The sequence below is a fragment of the Hyperolius riggenbachi genome, chromosome 8 (genome assembly GCF_040937935.1).
Source record: "Hyperolius riggenbachi isolate aHypRig1 chromosome 8, aHypRig1.pri, whole genome shotgun sequence".
NCBI lineage: Eukaryota > Metazoa > Chordata > Amphibia > Anura > Hyperoliidae > Hyperolius > Hyperolius riggenbachi.
Window position 1 is genome coordinate 279,616,743 of NC_090653.1, and position 11,826 is coordinate 279,628,568.

The 11,826-nt window shown below is 45.8% G+C and overlaps 1 protein-coding gene across 1 annotated transcript in view; it reads right to left on the minus strand.

Moving 5' to 3' along the window:
* The window catches only part of LOC137528582 (ficolin-1-like), a 32,632-nt gene extending 23,184 nt beyond the window's left edge, over positions 1-9,448 (minus strand). Inside the window, exon 1 of the mRNA XM_068249922.1 lies at positions 9,323-9,448. Coding sequence (XP_068106023.1) covers positions 9,323-9,409 — 87 coding nt within the window. The 5' untranslated portion in view covers positions 9,410-9,448. The remainder of the gene's footprint in view (positions 1-9,322) is intronic.
* Between the last annotated feature and the right edge of the window lie 2,378 nt (positions 9,449-11,826).

Sequence of the window (11,826 nt, forward strand, 5' to 3'; positions counted from 1 at the left end):
CATGTGACATGATGACATAGAGATGGCCCGAACAGTTCTCTGGTGGATAGTGCTTGGGCTGTTCGCCGTTTGCATTTAACACTCTGAACATGTATATCAATGCATTTTTTTATATGTTCAGAGTGTGGTAAATAAAAAAAAATGACAAGGGATCCCCCTCCTGAGCCTCTTTAACTATAAACCCTTTTTATAAACTTCAGTATATCTAAAATACATTTCCGCACATGTGCAGTGCTGAAAACTGCAGTGTTTTTTTTTTGGTTTTTTTTTAAGACAGTTGCCGTTGCCATAGTCTTACATGGCTTCCGGCCTGACACAAATTGCTGCAGGAGCCGCATGGTAAAGAGAGTTTGGAAGCATGTTAGATAGGGCAATTCCAGGGAGCAGCGTACCACAACATGGGAAGTGTGAACTCCCCATGGACTTTCATTGGCCGGCGGCATGCTGTGGTAAATTTACCTCACCGCAACACCCTAGTGCAAAAGGGCCCTAAGGATGGAAGCAATTTTGCCCTGTCAGCACTCCTCCTATTAGTTCACCAATAACTTTGTCACTACTAATCGCACCAAAATGATCTATAGCTTAGATTTTTGTTTTTGTTGTTTTCTTGTTTTTTTTTTTTTGCCACAAAATTAGGCCTTTTGGGTAATATATTTGATTTCAGTAATTACTATATTTTCTATGCATTTTATAGGGAAATAAAATAAAAAAAACTGAAAGAATGCACAATTTCTCAAATTCCATCCATTATAGTTTTAAAATAAACAATGCTACTATAGATCGAACTCACATTTTATTTGCCCAGTTGTCCCGACTATCACAACATTTAAATTATGTTCCTAGTACAATGTATGGCAACAATGTATTATTTTTAAATAAAGGTGTGTGTTTTTTTCAGTGTGTACCCTATAAATAATTACAAGCCTTTATTTGCTAAAATAACAGTAATGTAGAACTTTTTGTGGTCTAAATATATTTTTGTATTTTTGTTCCAAAGGCTTACAGGACAAACAAAGTGAGAGGGATATGAAGGTTGCCATATTCATTTCCTTTTAAACAATACCAGTTGCACCCAACAACACCTAACAATACCCCTGTAACGATTGGTTTCAGCAAGAACAAATTTTTCTGATTATTGGTGATCTGCAGTATCACCAATAATACAGATACTATACCTGATTATGTGGTGATCTGCAGAATCACCAATAATGCGAGTATAGCGAGACACAGGACAACCAGATGTAAAGATAGGTGTTTGGTGCAACAGTAATACTGATAGAGATACCAACTTCCCCAGAGGAGCTAGTAGAGGGAGATATCTCTATAGAACACAGGGATTAGCACTCCAGCAAGCCGGAGATGCAGATGAACTAGTAATCAGTTCACCCGAGGAGCGGGTGGTGCACAGTAAGACAACGTGTACTGATCACCTGTGAAGCGGGTGATTTAGACTGTACTGCAGCAGGTGATCACCTGAGGGGCAGGAGATCAAGACTGTACTGCAGCTCCTAATCACCTGAGGAGCAGGTGATGAGGACAGTACTGTAGTTACTAGTCACCTGAGGAGCAGGTGATTAAGACTGTACTGCAGCTACTGGTCACCTGAGGAGCAGGTGATTAAGACTGTACTGCAGCTACTGGTCACCTGAGGAGCAGGTGATTAAGACTGTACAGAGAATCCCTCACCAGGGACTTGGCTCACTGGTGAGGGCAGGAGAGTCAGACAAGCAGATTCGGCAACAAACGGACAGATACGGTACAAAGACAGAAGGCTTAAATCAGAGTAGTGTTCAGGCTGAGTCGGCAACAGGATCAGATAGGACAGAATCAGTAAGCAGAAGAGTAGTCAAGGCTAGCAGAAGGTCATAACAAATAATACAATTCAATTAGTACTTTAGCTATCAACAGAATCTGACTAAGTGTGGATCCCCAGCTTCTGCTGGTTCTAGCACACTTTGGGATCTGACTAAGGTCTGAGTGCTAACACGTAGCATTCGCAACAGCAGACGAGGAGCTACTGACAGGCAGGTCCTATAAATACTGAGAGCGCCCACAGCGCCGCCCCACGCACTCAACCAATCAGGAGCACTGCTGGAGTCAGCTGACCGGCCGATCAGCTGACTCCCCTTCTATTTGCATAAAGGTCTTGTCGCCTGGCGCGCGCGCGCTTAGCCCTCAGTCTATGTGCAACTGACGGACCAGGCAAAACTCCACCATGTAACTGTGCGGTGAAGGCCGCCGGCTGAGACGCGGAGACAGCCGCCATGCCGCTCACCGCTGCGGCGGCATCTCCACTATCTATTACAGTACCCCCCCCCCCCGAGGAGGTGACCCCGGACACTTCTTACATGGCTTTTCAGGGTATAACTCATGAAACTCTCTCTTTAGATCCTCGGCATACATGCGGCAATCCGGAACCCAAGATCTCTCCTCCAGGCCATACCCCTTCCAATGGACCAGGTACTGTACAGAATTCTGCACTAATCGAGAATCTAAAATCTTCTCGATCTCATACTTAGATTGGTCGTCAATCATCACGGGGATGGGGGGGGGGGGGGAAGAGGAATCCACATGTACAGCAGGCTTCAACAAAGAAACATGAAATGATCTCACACGTCTCATGCTGGCTGGGAGATCAATCACATATGTCACGTCATTAATCTTTCTGGACACAGGATATGGGCCTACAAATCTGGGTCCTAACTTAGGTGATGGTTGCTTTAACGCCAGATGCCGAGTAGACACACACACCATGTCTCCTGGGGAAAACTTCCACTCAACAGACCGCCTTTTATCCGCCTGTTTTTTCTGCGTCTGGAAGGCTTTTCCCAGATTCCTTTTTACAAGCACCGAAATTTCCTTCAATGCCCTTTGCCAATCCTCTAGAGCCGGAAAAGGGGAAGATGCCACTGGTATTGGGGAGAATTTGGGAGATCTCCCCGAAACAACCTGGAAAGGAGAAAAACCTGAAGAGGAACTCTTCAGATTATTATGCACAAATTCCACAAATGGCAGAAACTTTACCAAATCTGACTGCGCATCTGCCACATAACACCTGAGAAATTGCTCCAAGGACTGGTTAACTCTTTCGGTCTGTCCATTGGTCTGTGGGTGGTAGCCTGATGAAAATGATAGGTCCATACCGAGCTGGTGGCAAAAGGCTCTCCAGAATTTAGACACAAACTGGACTCCCTTATCTGACACCACATTCTCCGGAATGCCATGCCGCCGGAAAACGTGCTGGATGAAGAGATCAGCCAATTCCTGGGACAAGGGGAGTCCCTTCAGAGGGACAAAATTAGCCATTTTACTGAACCTATCAACTACCACTCAGATGACTGACTTGCCCTCAGACCTGGGGAGTTCTCCTACAAAGTCCATAGACAAGTGGGTCCATGGTTCATTTGGCACCGGTAAAGGTTGTAGCGTACCTACTGGTGCTTGACGAGAGGGTTTATTTCTGGAACACACAGAGTGCACTCTCACAAACTCTTTGCAATCAAGAGCCAATGAAGGCCACCATACACATCTGGCAGGTAGGTCTCGAGTTCGAGCAGCCCCGGGATGCCCTGCATTCTTATGGGCGTGGAACAATTGCAAGAGTTGTAGGCGAAAAGGAAGTGGCACAAACAGAACCCCCTCGTGCTTCCCTTCTGGAATAACTTGCTGGTAAGGCCCTAGGGTAACCGTCCAGTCTTCCCAGGTTTCTGTGGCTGCCACCACCAGTCTTTGAGGTAAGATGATCTCAGGGGTTGATGGCTGAACTGTCTCGGGCTCAAAACACCTAGATAATGCATCTGCTTTGACATTCTTACTTCCCAGTGTATACGTGATGACAAACCTGAACCTTGAAAAGAACAAGTACCAGCGAGCCTGTCGGGGGCTAAGTCTTTTGGCCCCTTCGATGTACTCCAAATTTTTATGATCAGCATAGACCGTGATCGTATGTTCTGCCCCTTCCAGCCAATGGCACCATTCTTCAAAGGCTAACTTAATGGCCAAGAGCTATCTATTGCCAGTATCGTAGTTCCTCTCGGCTGGAGAGAACCTACGAGAAAAGAAGGCACAGGGATGTGGTTTGCCTTGAAGGCAAGAGTGTTGAGACAGTACAGCCCCAACCCCAATCTCCGATGCATCCACCTCAACAATGAAGGGGAAGGTGACATCCACGTGTCTCAAAATAGGAGCAGAACAAAATAACTTTTTCAACGTAGCGAAGGCAGACTGTGCCTCTACTGTCCAATGTTAAGTGTCAGCCCCCTTCTTGGTAAGGTTGGTGAGGGGTGACACTACAGAAGAAAACCCTTTGATGAACTTCCTGTAGTAATTGGCGAAGCCAAGAAATCTTTGGAGTGCCTTCAATCCTACAGGTTGAGGCCACTCCAATACAGCAGCGACTTTTTCAGGATCCATGGAGAGACCTGAAGTGGAAATAATATATCCCAAAAAAGGGACCTTAGTGACTTCAAAGAGGCATTTCTCTAACTTCGCATACAAAGAGTTCTGCCTCAATTTTCTTAAAATGAACTTCACATGTTACCGATGTTCGGTTAGATTGGGTGGGAAAATCAGTATATCGTCCAGATAAACTAGCACAAATTTTCCCAGAACTTCCCTAAAGACTTCATTGATCAACTCCTGGAAGACGGCAGGAGCATTACACAACTCGAAGGGCATGACCAGATACTCGTAGTGCCCATCGGGCGTGTTGAATGCCGTCTTCCATTTATCACCGTCCCTAATGCGTACCAGGTTGTATGCTCCTCGTAGGTCTAGCTTAGAGAAGATACTGGCATTAGTCACCTGAGCAAACAAATCGTCAATCAAAGGCAGTGGATAGCGATTTTTCACTGTGATCTTATTTAAACCCCGATAGTCAATACAAGGTCGAAGCCCACCGTCCTTTTTCTGTACAAAAAAGAACCCAGCCCCTGCTGGTGACCGGGAAGGATGGATAAAGCCCTTGGCCAAATTTTCTTTAATGTATTCCTGCATAGCCAGCTTCTCTGGCCCCGCCAGATTATAGAGATGGCCTCTAGGGGGCATACAACCAGATCTTAACTCTATGGGACAGTCGAAGTTTCAGTGTGGCGGGAGTTTCTCTGCTGATTTTGGACAAAACACATCAGAAAATTCTGCGTACTGCACTGGCACCCCTTTCACTTGAACCTTGGTGGCGCAAACAGCAACTTTCTCTAAACAATGATGATGACAATGGGCTGACCAGCTCTGTAGCTGAACTGAAGCCCAGTCGATCTGAGGGGAGTGTAGTTGCAACCAAGGCATACCGAGGATTATGGTGGAGGTTGCCATTTGCAGGACAAAGAACTGTAGTTTCTCCTTATGTAGAACCCCTATATTACACAACAATAAGGGGGTCTGGGAGAGAGGCTGTCTACACTGTAACGGAGAGTCATCTACCGCTGTGATCAAAATCTGACGGTCTAAAGGAAGTAAGGGAATCCCCAAATTTTTTGACAAAGTCATAATCTATAAAATTAGCTGCAGAGCCTGAGTCCACCAATGCTTCTGTGGCCGTGGCCCGACCCTCCCAGGTAATGGAGCAAGGGAGGAGTAAGCGGTTATTATCTAGCACGCACACACGCTTGAGGAAACGAGGCTCTTCACTACACCCGGCCGGCGGACGCGCTGATGTTGTGGTGCAGTATTTTATGTGATACGCTATACTTCAAGAATGTACACTGTAAGCAGTATTTTGTAGCAGGGTTTTACACTTTTAATAAACAGGATTACGCTATGTTATCTTTTACACTGGCTCTAGGACTTTATGTTTTGATGGCAATGGCTGCCGGTGATTGTGCTTTCTAGCAAGAAAACTGAGGGTGAGCAGCCATTCTATAGGGAGAGTTGGTGGCTGTTTTGGTGCGTTTGGGGCTTATTCACTGCTCGTGGTAGTGTGTGATGTTCCACTGAGGGTGATATAGTCCCTACGTTACACCCTATGTTCCCCTCTCTGTTTTTCTCTTCCCTACATATGATCGGTGGATGTGAGACATACAAGCGCAGCAGTACTGGATTAATTGGTTATTATCTAGAGGTAAACACGGCTCGCCTAGAGTATTACCTCTGACTACACCTAGGCGGCAGCGTTTCCCGACTTTTTAGGGCAATTCTGGACAATGTGACCCTCCTCAGCACAGTATAGACAGAGTCTTTCTGACCTTCTGCGATTCTTCTCCACTTGTGTTAACCTAGACTGACCGATTTGAATCGGTTCATCCTGAGGTGACGAGGGTGGAGAAGAGGCGTAGGAAACAGATCTTACAGCATTTATGCCACGGGTTTGTTTTTGATAGCTAAGGTGGCGATCAACCCGCACCGCTAATGAAATTGTTTCGTCTAGAGATTTAGGCTCAGGATGACCTAACATCAAATCAGAAACTGCATCGGATAGTCCTGACAGGAAACAGTCTAATAAAGCATACATTCCCCATCTAGCTGATACAGCCCACCTCCTAAATTCTGCAGGATAAACCTCCACTGGATTACGACCTTGCCTGAGAGTCTTTAGTTTCCTCTCAGCTGTGATAGCAATATCCGGATCATCGTATATAACGGCCATGGCCTTAAAAAACTCCTGAACTGAGGATAATGCCTCATGCCCTGTGTGAAGACTATATATTCCCATGTTTGTGAATCTCCTGACAAAAGAGTCTTTATAAAGGTTACCCTCTGGTTCTCAGATCCTGACAGATTGGGTCTCAACTCAAAATAGGATAGCATACGGTTTCTGAAATTCTGAAAGTCAGATCTATGCCAAGAAAACTTTTCGTGTACGGACATACGAAGGTCCGTGACTGAAGGGGATCGCACTGCATCAATAGTCGTTTGAAGTACCTGTACAGTCCCAGACAGTTGAGTGATCTGAGTCTGTTGGGTATTGATCACCCCGGTAAGATTGTTTACCGAGGTGGTCAGGACTTCAACCTGACTACGCAGTGCGTCCTTATTGTTTGGTCTGCTGTTCTGTAATGATTAGTGTCAGCAAGAACAGATTTTTCTGATTATTGGTGATCTGCAGTATCACCAATAATACAGATACTATACCTGATTATGTGGTGATCTGCAGAATCACCAATAATGCGAGTATAGCGAGACACAGGACAACCAGATGTAAAGATAGGTGTTTGGTGCAACAGTAATACAGATAGAGATACCAACTTCCCCAGAGAAGCTGGTAGAGGGAGATATCTCTATAGAACACAGGGATCAGCACTCCAGCAAGCTGGAGATGCAGATGAACTAGTAATCAGTTCACCCGAGGAGCGGGTGGTGCACAGTAAGACAACGTATACTGATCACCCATGGTGCGGGTGATTCAGACTGTACTGCAGCAGGTGATCACCTGAGGGGCAGGAGATCAAGACTATACTGCAGCTCCTAATCACCTGAGGAGCAAGTGATAAGGACAGTACTGTAGTTACTAGTCACCTGAGGAGCAGGTGATTAAGACTGTACTGCAGCTACTGGTCACCTGAGGAGCAGGTGATTAAGACTGTACAGAGAATCCCTCACCAGGGACTAGGCTCACTGGTGAGGGCAGAGGAGTCAGACAAGCAGATTCGGCAACAAACGGACAGATACGGTACAAAGACAGAAGGCTTAAATCAGAGTAGTGTTCAGGCTGAGTCGGCAACAGGATCAGATAGGCAGAAGCACAGAATCAGTAAGCAGAAGAGTAGTCAAGGCTAGCAGAAAGTCATAACAAATATTACAATTCAATTAGTACTTTAGCTATCAACAGAATCTGACTAAGTGTGGATCCCCAGCTCCTGCTGGTTCTAGCACACTTTGGGATCTGACTAAGGTCTGAGTGCTAACACGTAGCATTCGCAACAGCAGACGAGGAGCTACTGACAGGCAGGTCCTATATATACTGAGAGCGCCCCACAGCACCGCCCCAGTCACTCAACCAATCAGGAGCACTGCTGGAGTCAGCTGACCGGCCGATCAGCTGACTCCCCTTCTATTTGCATAAAGGTCCTGTCGCGCGCGCGTAGCCCTCAGTCTATGTGCAACTGATGGCCCAGGCAAAACTCCACCATGTAACTGCGCGGCAAAGGCCGCCGGCTGAGACGCGGAGACAGCCGCCATGCCACTCACTGCTGCGGCGGCATCTACGCTATCTATTACAACCCCCCAACAACACCTAACCTTAAAAGACCCCTCACTGACACCTAACCCATGATGAGAACACTTTTGCTTGGGAGCCCTGGGGCTTTTTGTTGTTATATCCTAACTGGGAACTGTGATATTCATGTTCAAGTCTAGCCAAACACTGTAAAAGGACAACTGAAGTGAGAGGGAAATGGAGGCTGCCATATTTATTTCCTTTGAAGCAATACCAGTTGCCTGACTATGCTGGTGATCATCTTCCTCTTTTTAGCCATAGACCCTGAACAAGCATGCAGCAGATCAGGTGATTCTGACATTATTGTCAGATCTGACAAGATTAGCTGCATGCTTGTTTCTGGTGTCACTCAGCTGCAGCCAAATAGATCAACAAATTGATCAGCAGGGCTGCCAGGCAACTGGTATTGTTTAACAGAAAATAAATTTGGCAGCCTCCATATGCTTCTCACTTCAGTTGTCCTTTAAAATTGTTATAAACCGATATAGCACTGATAGAATTTAAGTTGTTGGTTTTATTCTCTGAAACAGCTATGCTCAACTCCGGCTCGGATGAAATCCGGATAGTTGTTATCCGGATTTCATCCGCTTAAATTCTTCTGTGTGGGGTGGGTGGGGTGGGGGGGTTAATCTTACCTATCTAACGTCTTCTTAGGTCCGTCCCTCGGCGCCTCCCACAATGCCGTCCACACGCGTCACGTGACTGCAAACACTTCCTCCTTCAACCCGGAAGGAGGAAGTGTTTGTAATCACGTGACTGCCGCATGGACCACATAGTGGGAGGCACCAAGGGACGGACCTAAGAATACGTCAGATAGGGAAGATTAACCCCGCCCACCCCCCACAGGTGATTTGAATTTAACCGGATGAAATCCGGATAACAACTATCCGGATTTCATCCGAGCCAGAGTTGAGCATCCCTGCTTTGAAACATCTACTGAGGCTTTAATAGGCCTTATTTTACGATGTATGTTGTATAATCTGCCTTAATTCTTTGTATTTACAAAAATAAAAAAAAACAATTTCTAAAAAAAATTGTTATAAAAGTCACTTCATAATTTTTTATGCATTTAGCTGCATAAGAAATATTCGTGAAAAGACTAAACTACTGTAGTGAGGCAATGGACGTGGTGATTTCATTTCATGCAAGTTTTCTGGTAGGGTTACTCACAATCCATCCTCCTCCATCGGTGTGCATGTCACACAGGACCTTCAAGGGTGTCTTTCCATCCGGGTATATGGTGTACCAGTCACTCATGGTGAGGCCTTCATCCAACAAATCCTTACAGTTCCTCGCTGATTGAAAAGAAATGCATAAAAAGATCATTTGTACAGTGGTCATAGAAGTATTATAATTACTGTTCTCATTATTGTGGGTATTGGTAAAAGGACGTTAAACGAAACCTGAAGATACTTAAAAAAAAGTTTTATTTACCTGGGGCTTCTGCCAGGCATATATTTAAAAAAGTTGCGGTCAAATTTAGACGCGATTTATTAGCAAAAGAAAAATATCGTAATTTAGAAATAACGATAATTTAACGATATATGTAATGTAAAATCGTTAATTCTGATTTTTATTATTACAGTTTTAAAACAGATGTGAGTTGAAAACGAAAATATAAAAATGTTAAATATCGTAATGTAATTCAACAAAACAGCTTAACCCAACCCTACTCTCACACAGAACTAGTGTTGGGCGAACATCTAGATGTTCGGGTTCGGGCCGAACAGGCCGAACATGGCCGCGATGTTCGGGTGTTCGACCCGAACTCCGAACATAATGGAAGTCAATGGGGACCCGAACTTTTGTGCTTTGTAAAGCCTCCTTACATGCTACATACCCCAAATTTACAGGGTATGTGCACCTTGGGAGTGGGTACAAGAGGGAAAAAAATTTAGCAAAAAGAGCTTATAGTTTTTGAGAAAATTGATTGTAAAGTTTCAAAGGAAAAATTGTCTTTTAAATGCTGAAAATGTCATGTTTCTTTGCACAGGTAACATGGTTTTTACCGCCAGGCAGTCATAAATGTAATAAAGAGAAGAGGTTCCATAAACAGGGACCGGTAACGCTAACCCAGCAGCAGCAGCAGCACACGTGATGGAACAGGAGGAGGCGCAGGAGGAGAAGGCCACGCTTTTTGAGACACAACAACCCAGGCCTTGCATGAGGACAAGAAGCGTGCGGATAGCATGCTTTTTACCGCCATGCAGTCATAAATGTAATAAAGATAAGAGGTTCAATAAACAGGGACCGGTAACGCTAACCCAGCAGCAGCAGCAGCACACGTGATGGAACAGGAGGAGGCGCAGGAGGAGAAGGCCACGCTTTTTGAGACACAACAACCCAGGCCTTGCATGAGGACAAGAAGCGTGCGGATATAGCAGCAATGCTTTTTGCCGCCATGCAGTCATAAATGTAATAAAGAGAAGAGGCTCAATAAACAGGGACCGGTAACGCTAACCCAGCAGCAGCAGCAGCACAGAGCACACGTGACGGAACAGGAGGAGGCGCAGGAGGAGAAGGCCACGCTTTGAGACACAACAACCCAGGCCTTGCATGAGGACAAGAAGCGTGCAGATAGCATGCTTTTTACCGCCATGCAGTCATAAATGTAATAAAGATAAGAGGTTCAATAAACAGGGACCGGTAACGCTAACCCAGCAGCAGCAGCAGCAGCACAGAGCACACATGATGGAACAGGAGGAGGCGCAGGAGGAGAAGGCTACGCTTTGAGACACAACAACCCAGGCCTTGCATGAGGACAAGAAGCGTGCGGATATAGCAATGCTTTTTGCCGCCATGCAGTCATAAATGTAATACAGATGAGAGGTTCAATAAACAGGGACCGGTAACGCTAACCCAGCAGCAGCAGCAGCACAGAGCACACGTGATGGAACAGGAGGAGGCGCAGGAGGAGAAGGCCACGCTTTTTGAGACGCAACCCAGGCCTTGCATGAGGACAAAAAGCGTGCGGATATAGCAATGCTTTTTGCCGCCATGCAGTCATAAATGTAATACAGATGAGAGGTTCAATAAACAGGGACCGGTAACGCTAACCCAGCAGCAGCAGCAGCACAGAGCACACGTGATGGAACAGGAGGAGGCGCAGGAGGAGAAGGCCACGCTTTTTGAGACGCAACCCAGGCCTTGCATGAGGACAAAAAGCGTGCGGATATAGCAATGCTTTTTGCCGCCATGCAGTCATAAATGTAATACAGATGAGAGGTTCCATAAACAGGGACCGGAAACGCTAACCCAGCAGCAGCAGCACACGTGATGGAACAGGAGCAGGCGCAGGAGGAGAAGGCCATGCTTTTTGAGACACAACAACCCAGGCCTTGCATGAGGACAAAAAGCGTGCGGATATAGCAGCAATGCTTTTTGCCGCCATGCAGTCATAAATGTAATACAGATGAGAGGTTCAATAAACAGGGACCGGAAACGCTAAACCATCCCAGATGTTCATTGGTCATGTTACTTGGTTGGGGTCCTGGAGTGTTGCGTAGTCATTTCCAATCCAGGATTGATTCATTTTAATTTGAGTCAGACGGTCTGCATTTTCTGTGGAGAGGCGGATACGTGAACCTTGCAGGCAACGGCATTCTTCAAGCTTCGGGTTATTTTGCTGACCACGTGCTCATGCAACTCAGGCACTGCAGAGCGCGCAAAGTGGT